At 47.8% G+C, this 15927-nt stretch overlaps 5 protein-coding genes across 5 annotated transcripts; all 5 read right to left on the reverse strand.

The window, feature by feature from the left end:
• Positions 1-347: 347 nt before the first annotated feature.
• N7469_004422 (phosphatidylinositol N-acetylglucosaminyltransferase) lies at positions 348-3152 on the reverse strand (the record flags this gene model as incomplete). Its single annotated transcript, XM_056643342.1, has 4 exons — positions 348-692; positions 756-2438; positions 2509-2694; positions 3033-3152. The coding sequence occupies 4 exons, from the start codon at positions 3150-3152 to the stop codon at positions 348-350; spliced, it is 2334 nt and encodes a 777-aa protein (XP_056502754.1).
• A 2670-nt stretch (positions 3153-5822) lies between these two features.
• Positions 5823-8721, reverse strand: N7469_004423 (mismatch repair ATPase MSH2; the record flags this gene model as incomplete). Its single annotated transcript, XM_056643343.1, has 2 exons — positions 5823-8627; positions 8698-8721. 2 exons carry the CDS (start codon positions 8719-8721, stop codon positions 5823-5825), a joined length of 2829 nt encoding a protein of 942 aa, XP_056502755.1.
• Positions 8722-9100: 379 nt separating this feature from the next.
• Positions 9101-10549, reverse strand: N7469_004424 (DNA replication factor Cdt1 C-terminal domain-containing protein; the record flags this gene model as incomplete). Its single annotated transcript, XM_056643344.1, has 1 exon — positions 9101-10549. One exon carries the CDS (start codon positions 10547-10549, stop codon positions 9101-9103), a length of 1449 nt encoding a protein of 482 aa, XP_056502756.1.
• Positions 10550-11508: 959 nt separating this feature from the next.
• Positions 11509-12138, reverse strand: N7469_004425 (uncharacterized protein; the record flags this gene model as incomplete). Its single annotated transcript, XM_056643345.1, has 3 exons — positions 11509-11697; positions 11852-11952; positions 12027-12138. The coding sequence occupies 3 exons, from the start codon at positions 12136-12138 to the stop codon at positions 11509-11511; spliced, it is 402 nt and encodes a 133-aa protein (XP_056502757.1).
• A 1552-nt stretch (positions 12139-13690) lies between these two features.
• N7469_004426 (C2H2-type zinc finger protein) lies at positions 13691-15909 on the reverse strand (the record flags this gene model as incomplete). Its single annotated transcript, XM_056643346.1, has 2 exons — positions 13691-13861; positions 13918-15909. Coding segments are annotated over 2 exons (2163 nt in total), but the record flags the coding sequence as incomplete, so codon positions are not given.
• Positions 15910-15927: the final 18 nt, after the last annotated feature.

Genomic DNA, 15927 nt, shown 5'->3' on the forward strand with positions numbered 1-15927 from the left:
AAGCACTAAATATATATCACCCAACATGATTTGAAGTTTCCAGCAACACAACCTTGTGTTGCTACCTAACTGTAATCTTATCATTAGGTAATGAAAAGATTACAGTACAGTCCTTGAGGTGCTATTTGCATCACATTCTATGAAAGTCTTGAATAACTTGTTCTCTTGGAAGAGAACAAGTTATTGTAATGGATGAAGTTGAACAAGGTTGTTCAACTTCATCCATTACCTACCGTCTGGAGACAGTTTCATGATCATCATCTCGTACTAGTACTCACACTAGTATTGTATGGATTATCAATGCAAAATTTATTTACTAGGTAGGGTATTGATGCTAATACTGGATCTTATCGATGACCTCGTCTCCGTGGATCGTTTTGTCCGAAGTTGGGCGGCACTTTAGGCAATGGTCCACTCAAAGTCCCGATTCCTCCGGCCATCGAACCACTTCCCACACTTCCAGTTCCAGTCTTCTTTGGCTGTGTGAGCATTGTCCACACTTCCGCCATTCCTGCGCGGCGAGCAGGAAGCATACTGTATTGCATACTATATAAATTCCGTCGGTGAATAGGTGGAACGAAGCGGCCAGTCACAAGACAGAAAATGACGCGAGGCGCCAGATAGTGCTTGCGAAGTCGGTGACCAAGCTGGAAGTATTGGTCGAACATCGCGCGCAATGAGAGAGGGATAGACTACATTCAGCCACATTAGTAAATATGAAATCCTCGAAAGAGTATGATCGGAGGATAACCAACCTCGAGATGGATGTAGGAAACGGTAGAAGAGCCCGGAGCTGCTGTTTGCTTGTCTAGCTCACCCCGGAGCTCAAACCGAATACCACCGGGTAATCTTCGTGAGTCCTTGACGCGCAACATCAACGCAAACAGAGGGAAGTGATTAAGAAAAGCAAGACAGGTATCTAGGGCAGCCTTCATTGATATGATTAACATGCGGGCGGAGGCGAAGGTTAGGTAGAACACGATCACGGTTGGGAGGAGGAAAAAGAGCACTGTAAAGAGAATAGTGCCGAGTAGAAGTTGGTCGAGGTCATAATCGCATGAGTCGATTCGGTTGCGGAGAACATTTCGCTTCTTCCCGCGGAATAGATGAAAGAGGGAGATTATAATGGTAAGTTGCCAGTTGAAGATCCTGGCGGAGGCAATGTAGAACGAATAGATATGGACTGTTAAAATCGAGAGAAGGTCGGAAAAAAGCGCGATGGGCATACTCGCTCCCGCAAAGCTGGAGCAGCCGACAACGTAGATGACCGCGGGCAAATAAGGCTGAAGATTGGCGATACAAGCTGCCCAGTTCTCGATGACCCACAGGAATAAGTCACCAAGGAAAGCCGCAAGCTCATTGTTTAGTTTCAGACCAGCTGGCCAATCCATTAGCCATGAAATAGTTCGTTGCAACCCTTCCACTGTCCAGCCAGTCAGCATCGTATTTATCTGCGATGCTACCCAGTTTGCGTTATCGATGATATAGGATCCGAGGGCAATGCCAATGATCACATCATTTGCGACAAGCCATAAACTGTTGTAGAATCGAATATAATCTGGGTGGCTGGTTGTGACACTTTCCCAGTTGTCTTTCCTTTGTCGCAACTTGACATATTGTATAGGCCAGTAGCAAAATTGCTGTAACCGTATATCAACCTGTTGGGCTGTAGCAGAGATGTCTTTGATAGCGGCGGCATCTGGTCTAGCTCGCCACTCCAGGACCTGTAGAACGATTTCTGCGACGGAACGATGGCCGACAAGTGCTATAACAAATAGACGAGTAATGACCGGCCAAGCCCACTGCCAAAAGACATGGGCAATGCAAAGCACAATGAATCCCCACAGTGTTGTAGCGGATTCGACCACTCGCTCACCCACACTCATACTTCGTTTGGCACGAATGCCAATGAGATGGCTATTCTTGTGCATTAGTTGGGCCATCTCATAGGCACAATTAACTTGGTTAATTATAAGTGGCAGGGCCTGCTCTTTTTGAGATGGAATGTGCTTGACCACTGTATGAAGCTTCAATTTGTCAACCAAAATTCGAGATCGGGCCTTTTCTGTTTCTTCCTCTGATTCTATGTTTTCCAACATTGTACTCCCTTGACCCGTTGTTGCCACTTTGTCACCAAGGGCAAGAGAAATTGGATCAAGAGACATGTACTCCATGCGTGTTGGATGCGGACGATGGTACATTATGACCTGGACTGACACATTCGCATCGGTCAAGCATTGGATTTGCGGGGCCTTTGATGACGATTGAGTAGTGAAATAGAGATGAGAGGCATTGAAACACTCTGGGACGGTGCGTGAATTGGTCGAGCCGAGGACATGCATCTGAGAACGTCCGCAGAGCGTGAAGATCCGAACGATGGGATGTGGACTGTTTCGAAAGAGTATACCGGCCCGTAGCGCATTATCGACATTCCGAGGCTAATGAGTGAATATTAGATGCGTGTTTCAGGCAAGGAAGATAAGAGAATTTGGGACAGTTGTTGCGCACCTCGACACCTTCCAGGACTGTCAGAACAAATAAATCGAGCTCTGAATTTCGCCAGCCGACTATGACACCCGGCGATGAAGATCGTGGGAGATCATATGGCCAAAATACCCGTAGCAATCCATCGCTCATGAGCATGTTGTCATCCTCCACTAAGCTCTCAAAATGAGCCTCGGCGACGGAGCTGTTCTCGAGCAGAAACACCGAGATTCACGTGTCGGGGATGCTATCATATTGGAACAATGTCAGCCTATGTCAATCGCTGATAGATAAATGTAGAGCAAGTCCCCATATATCAGGTGTTCACTGAACTTAGAGCCACGGATTATACTAACCTGGCTACCCTCTTTCGATGCGAGGAAACTGATAGGTACGACAAGGAGGAAAAAGAAAACCGAAAGGAAAAGAAACCCCTTCAGCGTTCGTGTCTAAATGTTCCCGAATATAGATGGTAAGCAAAAGTCATTGGCAGGAGAATACAGCCAAGCTTCAAGTGGGAACGGAGGGGCAACGACCACGACACTTACCACGACACCGTGATCCCAGGCAAAGATGGCCAATTCGTAAAGCCGGGTGACAAGATCCCACCTGGCGGTGGTATAGCCCGCGACAAAGATCCCAAGGGTGAGGATAGAAAAGGGGTGCATTAATCAGGGTGGTTTAAGCGGTCCGTGTATTAGTTTGCGCGCATAGCTGGGAGGACGATATTTAGAGACAATTCGGAGGTTCAATGGAAGTTTGAGAATCAAGAAACCGCAGGCTGATTAGAATTGAAGAAACGAACGAGGGGTAGGCAGCATAAAATGAATGGGGCGATTTGAAGGACAGGACGGTCTGCTGTCGCTTCCACCGAGTACGCGTTGCGTCAAACCACGTGAATGCTCAATCCGACAATCTACCGTATTTACACAACCGCTTTCCGCTTGTCATCTACGCACTTTAGTGGCAGCATGGCCGAGTGGTCTAAGGCGTTTGACTTGAATTACTTCAACTCATCAAATCTCTTCGGAGGCGTGTGTTCGAACCACACTGCTGTCGCTTTGACAATTTTTTTAATGTTGTTAAAAAGCATTCAATTTTGCAAGCGATGATAATAAAATAAGTGTGAACCAGCTGGTGATGAAAATCTAAGGCTTTCTAACCGTTCTATGATCTCAGTGTCAAGTTCTTGCTCCTTGTATCTCTTCAGCAGACTGTGTAGTAGATGTGGAGTTAGAATAGGTTAAGTGTAAATGGGCGGCCGCATAGAGTCAAGTTGAATTTTGACTTAGGCAGTCAGGCAAATTGGCGATTCAAGATAAGATCTAGATGACCGGAAAGATAAATAAATACTGTAGCTGCAGAGCCCCAGGGTATATAAGTGGTTTATTTATTCCATGGTTAGTTAGCACTGGCTCCGGTCCACCAAACGTGGCCACAAATTGGCTGGCCCAAAAATCGAATCAACCTTCTTTCTTTCTCCCTTTGAAGCAGCACAAACATGGATAAAAATAAGTTTGAAGTGCAAAAAGAGATTGAGTGACGCAGGGATCGAACCTGCAATCTCTTGAGCCGAAATCAAGCGCCTTACCATTAGGCCAGCCACCCTATTAGTAATGACGTAAGCTCAAAATTGATATAAGACCTAGAAAGTGACTGAGAGAGCGTAAAAATGAGATGCAAAAAAGTATTGAGCGACGCAGGGATCGAACCTGCAATCTCTTGAGCCGAAATCAAGCGCCTTACCATTAGGCCAGCCGCCCACTTAGTAATATTTATAGACCTAAATAGTTTATATATACATACAGCATTTCTAATCTACATCAACTCACATCTGGTACTAGATATCATTCCATTTCAAAGTTATCAAAATGTTCAAGACTGCTAACTATTGAAATCTCACATCCTCACAGCCTTCGCCATACAATAAACCCCGGAAGCTTGGCTAAGAAGTATATTCCCCATCACAAGGTACGGGGTGAGATATATGCCAGGTTCAGAGTGCTGTATGCTCTTTTTGTAACATCTGCTCTTCTCATAACATTTACCATTGAAGTTTCGTTGTGTTATGCGACACGATGCCGCCTTTCCGTCGGTATGAAGGGCAATACTGTACTAGACCATCTATCAAGCAAGATTTCGGGATAATGGGTCTCATAGTATGATGCCACTGGTCTAGATAGTACGGATTCGATGTAGATACTCAACCAGTTCCTTGGAGCATTCTCGATATCTTATTGTGTTGTTAGCGCCTTACCATGACACATCTCTCAACATCCTAGGTTGAAAGCTCCAGCTCACTATGCCATTGGTAGCATGGAAAATTTCCTTCGCATCCAATCGGAAATTCCTCCCCTGACAGACCTAGAAGATTACCAACAGACCATAGATACGACTCGAGTGAGGAAGAAGACTTCAGTTCATCAAGCCATGGAGCGGTGCAAACAGAAAGAAGCTATTTTGTCTTCGGATGAGGCTATGCAGAGTGGGAAATTGCTGTCCTTGCTATGTGGACAAGGAGGGATATCTTGACCACGAAAATCGAAGCTATGCCTTGAACAAAGTCGATGATGCACCGAATACCTACTTACCGCATAATATACCACGCGCATTACGCATTAGACGATACACGACCGAAGAGGTAACGATCCAAAAAAAAAAAAAGACATGAGATGTCAGTCGCCCTGGTTAGCGAAGACAGGATTCGTGGACAAGAATTGGATTCAAGGAGCATGACTATGCGGCTACCAGTACAGCCACCAAAAGAAGACTTTTCAGAAAAATTCCTGGTCTACCAAGTAGGTATTTGGTTAACTAGTTAAAATGATGGATCATTTTATCACTTACTATCGCGCTGTATATCATTGACCACACCCCCCTATTGACCCTTGAATATTACTGTTACTACTATAATACTGGTCGTACTGCACCAATATATCCTGGATAGTATACGAATGAGGTTGAGCAACGCTAAGAGCTATGAATCCTGCCCAGTGCCCAGTATCCATATTAGGTAATATGGGTATTACCGAATTTTGGAGAACGAAAAATGTCAATTAACCTCATATTATCATACTCCATAACACCTTAATATGCATATTATTCCACAAAGAGCTCTTCAAAGACAGAGATCGTCAAATTGGTACTTCCCACCATACCTTTCCGGAAAGATGGGTTTAGTATCAGGTCTACAAAGGAGTCGGAACGACCTTATTCAAGACAGACAGGACTGAGGATCTGCGGCACCACAAGAAAATCTGAGGGAAAACCACCCACAAGTGAGGAAATCGAGAACTCTGACTCGAAGAGAAGGAAATTGAAATATTATCAACGCACTATCAGACTGCTGAAATCTCCCGGAACACTTTATTCGCCTGCAGCTTGCTGTCCGCCTTGACCAAATCACGCATGATCTGACGCTTTTGGTCCGATGATAGCTCCTTGCCTTCAATCTCTGCTTTCCATTTCAGGAGCATGTCCTTCAAGAGTGAATTGCCCTCTTCAACCTCCTCCTGGGAATATTTATCCATCGACGGCGTCGGTTGTTGCAGCTCGCCATTTTCAGGGTTCGCAGATGTGAAATCCTCCAGTTCCTCTGCCTTCTGACGAGCCATGTTAACGACCTTATCCGGGAATCGCACGAGTTCGGCAACATGAATACCGAATGACTGATCGCAGATGCCAGGCTCTACACGGTAAAGTAGTGTGACTTGACGCTTTTTCTTTTCAGCCTCATTATCAGCTGCAGCCTCATTTCCATCACCGATGAAGGCCACGACGTGTAGGTTCTTGACGGCCTTCTGATATCGATCAGCCAAAGCAGTGAGCTCATGGAAGTGAGTTGCGAAGAGACCGAAGCAACGGATCTCCGTCACTATATGCTCTGAGATTGCCCAGGCTAGACCGAAACCATCGTATGTGCTTGTTCCGCGACCCAATTCGTCAATAATAATTAGCGATTCAGACGTAGCCGATTTGAGAATATTGGCGGTTTCAAGCATCTCAGCCATGAACGTGGACACGCCTTTAAGCTGCGAGTCGCTGGCACCGACACGAGCAAGGATGCAATCGAAAATGGTAAGCTCTGCCTCGGTGCAAGGAACAAAGCATCCAGTCTGGGCCATGAGAGCGATAACACCAATTTGGCGAATGTATGTGGATTTTCCGCCCATGTTGGGACCGGTGATTATTAGGAAGGATGATTCATCACGGACCAAAGAGACGTCATTGGTGATGAATGAAATGTCGTCTTGCATCTCCATACAAGGATGACGGGCTTCTTTAAGAACAGTATTACCTGTGCCCCGTGGGTGCATCTTGGGTCGAACATACCCCGAGGGGGCGTGAACGGAGGCATGAGCAAAGCTAACAATGACATCAAGATGGGCCAGAACACCGGCAAGTTGCTCGAGAACCGGACAGTAAGAGGCAGCAACATTGACAACCTCGTTTACAAGTCCAGTCTGAGTACGGTTGTAGTTGGAAGAGAGTTGGTCGTGCTCCCGGCGAAGTGATTGCATTGCTGAGGTTGTGAAGTAGACGCCGTTCTTTTGAGTCGAACACTCTTGATACTCTCTCTTGTTGCGAATGCAGCTGGCTTCAGTACGGGTCAGACGGAAGCACCAGCCGTGAACTCGGTGATTCTCCATGAATAGCTTTTTCTCCATATCCTGGTCCAGATCCTTTGATACTCGTCGATGCTCCATATCCATGTCATATCGTAATTTGTCCAGCTTCTTTCGAATTACTCGAAGACCCTCATCAAACTCAGGTTTGATAATGAACTCGTGATTCTCTAGCGCATCAAGATCAACGGTAGTTTCCACCATCTCTTCGAGCTTAGCCAGATTATCCGAATGACTGCGGATCTTTGAAGTATATTCTGTTTCCAGCGGCGTTTGGTACTCCTCGTCCATTACATCGCCGAGAGAGCTAACAAAACCTGGTAGACGAATGGCAACTTGGTAGACCCGGACGACATCCTCCAAATTAGCCTGTTTTCTCTGAAAGCGCTTTGCAAGTCGATACAAATCAGGAATGGCTCGTAAGTGCTCCTCTTGCATAGTCTGTCGCAACTCCGTATTGACAACAAACGCCTCGACTAGTTGCTGCCGTTGCTGAATAGCAGCAAGATCCATCAATGGCTGTTTCAGCCATTGCGCCAATAAACGGCTTCCAACGGGCGTCTTGCAGTGATTCAACAGGCCATACAAACTCATACTTTTAGACCCATCCCTGGGACCGGGCATAAGATTCAAAGCACGGAGAGCAGAGGCATCCAGCTTCATATATTGCGAGAGATCATGTTGATAAAGTGAATACTGGCCAAAGTTGGTAGGATCAGTCATTACACCGAGATATTTGATCAAGGCTGATGCAGAGCCCATGGCAAGCTTGAGCTCCGTTTGAGGGAGAGTGGCGGCAGATCTTTCATCGCGAAGCAAACGAGTGAGATCTTGCTCGATGTCTCGAACACCATAGTCCGCTGCCGGTCTTTCGGAGATGGCGATTCCACAGCTATCAGCAATAGCCCGGATCTTACCTAGCTCAACATCCTTGCGTGAACTGTCCATCTGAATTAAGCATTCCTTGACACCAAGTTGGATGACCAAAGATTCAAAGTTGGAATAAACGTCGTTGTCAAGGAACTCGCTAACGCCCAGCTCGCGGACACTAGCATCGGCAAAGCATACACCGATATTCCTGGCTTCGCCTGCACGCGCGGAGACTTTCACAGCAAGGATAATCGGCGCCGATTCCATTGACAATGCACCCACACTGCCTAGTTCTTCTTCAACGTCTTGCAGGTTACCTGGACTAGCCTGTTTCGCCAGCTTCCAATTTCCCTTGCCTGTACCAGCAGAGACCCATATTTCAATTCGTTTGTTTAATCTAAAAAGTGCTTCACGGAGGAAATTGCGGAAGACAGTAATGCTCATTGTGACTGAGGCAAGGCCGCCTGTCTCGCTGCGGCCGAGGTTTCGAAGAACAGATGTGGTCTTGTAGACGGTGCGAGCGATGAATTCAGCATCGCCTCCGTGCGAAGAGTACCAATCTCCGCGATCGAAGACACGTATCGTCTCATTGTTGTCTGATTCGGGGAGGGACTTGTAGAAGCGGATAAAACCGACTTCGTCGTCGACCTACGGCACAAAATGATTAGTTATTTTATTGCCGATTTGAGCAGACACGAGAGTCATCGAGGGAATCTACCTTGAGATCAGGCCGAGAAGACATATTTTCGATGTTTTCGAAGCACTAGTGGCTAATGCAGAGGGATCATCAAAGCGAAAGGAGTCTCGTTGCTATCGAGCTGTGCAGCGACGCGCTCCTACGGCGTCAGCACGTGACACGCGTCACGCGTAAAGTGCCCACTGTGTGCTACGAGGTTTTATGTGGAGATACTAAGAGGCAAGCATCCAGGTCTTGGTTATTAAGTATGTATTATTTTGAGTCTGGTATGGGTTTAATAGCTAGAAAACCTCCTGATACTAGAGGGTAAGACATGATATGCTAAAGTACAGGGTATCAAACAACGCTGATGCAGAGCCACTTGGAGACCAGCTCCGCGCAGTGGATTATGAGACGTTCAAAACGATTGGAACATCTAGATTTCTCAAATGCTAGTAAGCATGGAGGATTGGGAACAAGACTGGGTCTTGTTCCAATCGGCCTTTAATTGAGCCACTTTCTTGACAATCTCCTTGGCGGCAATATCCTTACAGGACTTGAGCACCACAGAGCGCATTTCATTGATTTTCACAATATCGATCCAGTGCCCCGCCACACGAGCATCGGCTAGGATCTCAATGCACATCTCCGCTTCTTCTTTGGGGATAGGATTGCGAGCAGAGTCGCGGACGTGCTCGACAATTGTCTCGAGCTTGAATGGTTTGCGCTGAGTCGCAAGCATCGCCTTGATGCCAGTTCCCACATATCCAGTAGGACGGAGAAGAGCGAGAATATTGGCAACTTCTTCCACGCGCTCGGCTGCGGAGTCCCGGATAAGCTCTTTCTTCGTTGGTGGAGGGGGGAGCTTCGATTGAATTAGCTCCTTACTCTTGATTCTGTCAAGCAGACCCTGTCGGCGATTGTTGTTGACAGCCAAGGTTTTTCGGCCGCCGTTCTCAATACCAGCGCGCATTTGCTCAGTTTTCATACGGATCACACCACCTCTCAAATCCTGCAAACGTTGTTGTCCTTTCTGGAAAGCAGTAAAGGGCGTAAGCGACTCGTGGATCGTTGCGAGCTCGAGGGTTTCCATGAACAGAGCTGGGCGATCTTCTTCTTTAGCGTCCTTCAGAGAGTCCTCAGTTTGCTCCCAGAGTAGATCAAACGCCTGTTCGAACGCATCCTGCAGAGCCGATGGCGGCTCGTCAATTTGAACAGCGCGTTCAAGACAAATTTTTCCGAGACCATAGTTGGCAAGACGGTAGGAGATCTCTTTGGCCTTCAGGCTCTGATCCCAGACCCAAATAAGGCGTTGAATATCTTTGGTCTGAGCTTTGCGTTTCTTCCAAATTCGAGTGACGCTGGGAAGAAATTCTCTCAGGTCGGCCGGGGTCGTCGGACCGTTGTGTGCGGCATGGATTGAAAGAGCCTGGACCAATGACGAGTGGAGATCAAGGAATTCAGTCACGCATTTAACACGAGGCGCAAGTTTCGGTTCAGGGACATATTTTGGAAAATTGATCGTGCGCTGTTTTGAAGGGGTGTCGAGAAGAGAGGATGAAGGAGATTCGTGAATTTTGGCAGGAGTGCGAGTACGACGACTTGGGGTGCGTTTGGGGGTGGCATAATGACCACTACGAGGCGAAGCAACAGATAATTGACTGAGTTTCAAGGTCTTCGAGGGGGTTTCGGCTTCTTCGACGATGGGTTGTCGGTTTGAAGTGTCCACGTTCTCGATTTCTTGCAGTTTTCGCTTCTTCGACGGAGATACTGGAAGGGTTGCCGACTTCTTCGAAGTTAATTGCGCAGTGACGCCAGCCTTGGTTGCCCGGCCAAAGGACGAAATTCCTGGCTGAGCCTGAGGAAGGCAGGGTGCTCTAGCGGTGCGAGGCATCGCAACTGCAGGTTTTTCTTTCTTCCTTTGTGGCTTCCAAGTTTCGTTCAGTTGAGAGTAGTAACTGCGCTAGGAGAAATAGAAGGTGCGAAGGATAATCTGAGTAAGAAATACCTGGAGTTGAGCAAAAGTGAGATCTAGTAAGAAAGTCTCAAAAGAGGGAGAAGTGGGAAATTAAACTTGGCGGAGTCGCGCGGTAAAACGCGTCGCGTTGGTTAAATTAAATTAGGGCGAGACGCGTCGCGTTTTGTAGTGTCCCACTTAAGAGCAAAAGTACAAGATCAGACAATAAAAGAACGAAATTTGCATGCACGGATTTCTTTTTGAAAGGATAGTGTTTCTAAAAATTGGGAGTGAACAGGATCAAATAGTAAATTCATACTGAACATGTCTTTCTCCGTGGGGTGGCATTCTGGTAACTATGGTAATCCCCTGGCATCGGAATGCGCCACGGGCTGCACGAGCAGAAATGCCCGACAAACTAGTAATTGGCTTGTGCTTTTCTGCGAGTAATTAAATAGTGTTGTATGTACCAGCCAAATAAGTAGGTTTTGACATTGACTTTTAGTGCTCGGAGTCACAAAGTTGTGCGGAGAAGCAGGATGTAACATGATGTAAAGAGCTCCCCCGTTTAACTCCTTCCAACTCTATGTACTTAGTAAATGGTTAAAAAGCTGGGCTGTATCCAGGAGCATGGTCATACGAGAAATCTATTTCTCCTAATTCATAAGACAAAAAAAAGTAATTACCTACGTAGGGGTATGGTAGCCAAACAGTGAATTGACTTGAGATATGCAACGATGAAAAAGTTGAACAGATTGGATTAAGATGACAGTCATTTACATCATAGTCGGAATAAGTCCACATCACGAGACTGCAGTACTGGAGAATTAAGTAAACAGATACCTAAATGCCGCTCCGTCTTTTATAAAGATAGGGGTGATGGGTGATGGTCTGGTCTATTTCTTCCCACCAAACCAGCTCGAGACGTTGCCCTTGGCCTCGGCGGCCTTCTCCTCCACCGTGCGATCCACTTGATCGATCTTGTCTCGAGCATCTTTACGGAACCCGTCAAGCTTATCCTTGCCGTCCTGGGCCATTTCGGGAATACGCTCGTCAAGCTTGAACTTGGAGCGGGCATTGTTAATCTGTAATTGCCTGATTAGTGGTGTTCTAAAGGTATGCAGTTTGATAGTGTATGATAGATGAGCCGTGACAAGCAACTAGTCAAGCTCGTCCCAATAGTCTAGGGGGTAGATCTCGCAGGTGGGGGGAGAGAAGAATGAAAGATAGAAAACGTACAGCTTCATCGACTTGGTAACCGGCTTCCTTGCCGAGTTCTGCACCCTTCTGTTGCGCATCATCGCCATGCGGCAGCTTCTCTCGTGCCTTATCGGCATCGACTATCCAAATGAAATATTAGTCCCCGATCAATAATGCACTCAATTCCCAACAAGATAACCAGGGAGCTGCATACTCTTCATTTCCTGCTTAGCGCCCTTGACATCGCCGCCCGCACGATAGAGGTAGTAGCCGCCAGCTCCGAAAGCTGCCAGACCAAGGTAGACGCCTGTACGGTTCTTCGACATGGTGGTGGTAGTAAGTGCGTGTGTATGGCTCGGAATTGAAAGAGAAAGGGTAGAGGTAGTATGGATTAAGAATTAAATCAAAATGGGACCTGCAGGAAGAATTTATGAGGAGACCCTCTGCTCTTTAAAGAATGGCAACAGGTTCAGTCAGCCGGCGATGACGTCTGTTTCCAAGCTTGTAGTTGACTTCGCCAATTGCGGGCCTGGTCTCGCCCCCTTCTACAGTACAGTACAGCACATACTTGTACAGTAAGTCTATCAGCGTGAATTAAAGAATAGAGAGATAAATCCTGTTTAGTTTATATTTAATTTATATACTAATGATCTACTTCAAGCAATTCTATCCTTGTAACTCTCTGCCTTTTTTTCCCGCTTGGTTGTAAATCCGATCTTCTACTCCGCGAGACAGCCAAGCTAAGCTGCATCAACTCCGACGTCACCAGCCAGTCATGCTCGCCTCACGACTCCGCCTTTCCATCGCACGGACGACCCACGGTCCTGTCTTCACAAGCAGAATTCGGTCCAGATTTACCCATGGGATGAGAATGTCAACGTACGGAGTAGGTGAAGATATAGTTTGAACTTGAAATGCGGGGGTGAGCTTCCGGGTTGGGGGGGTACTATAGATGAGGTTACTAAGGAAGTCATTTAACTATTGTGGTATATCACATAATTATGTGATGCAGTATTATACTCATTTCAAGTATTAGACCAAGACCATCATTTGCAAGCTACTTCTACCAGGTGCTCGATAGTTCGAACGCCAATTTTCTATTTCCACTGACACTGTGCTTGTATGTCATTTCGAATTGCATTCCATTCATATCAATGTCCAATGAATCATGAATCCAGATGAAAGTCCGTATGTAACATGATATGATGTGATCCACCACATGAAAAAAAAAAAGAAGAAAAGTCCAAGGATAGAGAAGAGATAAATATAATGTAATAAAACAGGCAACGGAACTAGACTTGTTGAAGAGGCGAAGACGACCCCAAGATGAGAAGAGAGGAGGATGTAAACCAATTCATTGAGACTGGGATATCGCACACGATGCCATCCAAACACTCCTGCTCGAAACGCCAGGACATGCAGCAGGGAACCGCGAGCCGGAGAACGAGGAAGAACAAAAAAAAAATCAGAAGACGAGACCGACCAGACCTTACCAAACCGTACCAAAAATGACTCCCAGACAGATAAGAAGACGTCATTTCATATATAAATTCGTTAATTCATCATTTCGTGAGCAGCTTTGCGTGACGGCGGGTTGAACTGCAAGAACCCGAAGGAGGAAAAGATATAAGGTGAAAAAGAAGTATGAATCGAGCGGAGGGGAGATCGTCCTCGATTCGGTGTTGAAGAAGCTGTTAGAAGGAGGGCGAGGGTCGAGAGGATCAATGGATAATGGTAGGAAATGATGCACACTCCCACGCCAAGTAAGCATATTTGATATGAGGTAAACGACAGCTGTGCTTTTGCTCTTGGGATAAAACTGTATATGTATGTGGACAGGAGACTATTTGTCCCTCGATGCCCTTAAAATGCGATATTTCAGAACAACTTCGCGGCTCCTTTATTTTCACTTGTCGCAACTGCCACGAGTGCCTCGAGTCGTCCCATCCCTGAATCTCGTCTGGAGTTCGAAAAGGAGTCCGACCGCGGCCTCTGCTCGGGATGGCCAGGAACATAGCCATCGGCGTGAGAAGCTTGTCGACCGCAGATCTATGACGGCATTAGTAACCGAGGCGATGGCCGTCTGCTCGAATAGGAGTTCCTACCGGTTGAGGATGATCGGAGGGAAGTGACGAGTCGTGAGATTCAATGTATCCGCTGCTGTGTACAATAGCTGGATGGTACTCAACCGATGCCGTTGATGGGGTGTGCACTCCTTCGCTGCTGCTTGAATCCTCCGGGGAAGTGTGTACCGGCCGGCTTCCAATCGAGAGGCTGGGTGCGTGCCCGCGATGCTCTTCGGGGCTTCGTTCCGCAGTGGGCCCAAATGTTGGTTGATAGGAGGAAGAAGGGCGAGATGAAACGTTTTGCAGTTCTTGAATGGTTTGTTGGCTCCACTGTGATGCATCTCTTGACGAACGTCGATCCCGGATATCAAGACCAGTCAGATTGGTATGCAGCGACATATCCCAAGATACATGACCACGGCGATGACCAGGTCCCGAGATGGGAGGCGCGGGCCGAACCGATGGTTGAGAGTAGTTGAAAGTGGAACCAAATGCTTGAGTCGAGGTCGGTGGAGGTGGCCGGTGTTGGCTATCAATTTGCATCGGACTCGCCTTTCGGGTAGGTGGAGTCAAAGGTCGTTGTTGCGAGACAACTTTATCAAAGCTCTCAATTCCAGGTAGTCGAGGCGGTTGTTGCTCTGAGGAGTTATTTCCTCCAAGAGACGGGGGCTGAAGAGTATCAGGTGTATGATATTGACTCAAACCGCTGGTACTTGGTCGACCGAATGTCGGGTAAGTCGAAGGATGCCAGGTTCGTCGTCGCATTTCTGCCTCCGCAGCGCTAATGGTGCTCTCGTCTCGCGAAGCTGGGTACTTACTGCTGGTAGGGCTGGCGAACACCCCAGCTGCGGCTGGATAAGGAGGTCCAGCGGGGGAGTTGGCGTAAGCAAGAGGGTACGGGGTTCCATGCTGTGCGAGAAATGGATTGCTGCCAGTTGGCACAGAGAGTCGGCGAGCAGCTGTCTTACCCTCCCAGAAGCCGTGTGACGCAGTTGACATGGGCGAGGCGAAATGTGGGCTGTTGCCTGCCGCAACAGAGAAGGCATTGGACGGGGTGTATGGTGAACCTGAGGCTGCATGACCAGGAATGCCGCGGATTTGGCCCGGTGGTGTACTTGGGGGCTCTCCCATCGGATCCAGTCCCAATCTAGCCCGAGCAGTCGGGTCCGTAGCCATCATCAAAGGTGGAGGCCTACGCCGAAGCTCTGGAGGCTGACTGTATGTAGAGTTGGTGGATGTGATACTGGAAGTTGACAGATTCCGACTATGACCTCGGCTATGACCTCCCTGGCTACCTCCGGTACCAGCTCGTGCACGGCCAGGTGGGCGTACTCGATCTGTTCGTACCTGGCGTTGGAAACGAGTACCAGTTGCAGCTAATGAGTCGCCGGGGATTTCTTCGTTCACGTGGACGGTCTGCGCATGCTGTCGGAGGTTGTCTAATCTGGAGAACCGGCGCGAACAATGGCACTGAAAGGGACGTTCACCGGTGTGTTTTCGAATGTGTCGGGCCAGGTGCTCACTGCGGGTGAAACTCAAGTTGCAAGGCGGGAAATCCGTACAGAAAAAGCGTTGACCTTTCTTTTTCTTGGACGGCGGCGCATTTTCTTGGTCCCCCTCATGATCTGTCAAGTCGTGTTCTCCTTCAGAATCCCCGTGCATAGTCTCATCGGAGTTGGAAGAAGTCCTCGTATGGCCTGAAGGTACTGCCCGCACCGAAGTCTCGTTATCCAGACCAGTATTCTTATTCATTGTTGTGTTGGTAGTGGTAGTGGTGGTGGTGGTGGTGGTGGTGCTGTTATCCATTCGTTGCTGCTCGGTGGTTGAAGAGCGATCCGGCGTGACCGGCACACCATTCGGATTCGCACGGGGGGGTGGTTGCACCGTCCATGGCGATATCGTCGGTCGTGGCCGAGTTGTTGACGGGGAGAAATGAGGCCATGATCGGCGACGTAAGAGGGGGAGGCGGGTGATGTCAAGCTCGCTCGCTTCGGAGCGAGGGACCAGAGGCGAATAATCCAAAGGAATCCAGCCTTATCCTCCCGCGGT

The sequence above is a fragment of the Penicillium citrinum genome (assembly GCF_028827155.1).
Source record: "Penicillium citrinum strain IBT 23319 chromosome Unknown utg000003l:1.0-4596430.0:1.0-4598250.0, whole genome shotgun sequence".
In the NCBI taxonomy this organism is placed as follows: domain Eukaryota; kingdom Fungi; phylum Ascomycota; class Eurotiomycetes; order Eurotiales; family Aspergillaceae; genus Penicillium; species Penicillium citrinum.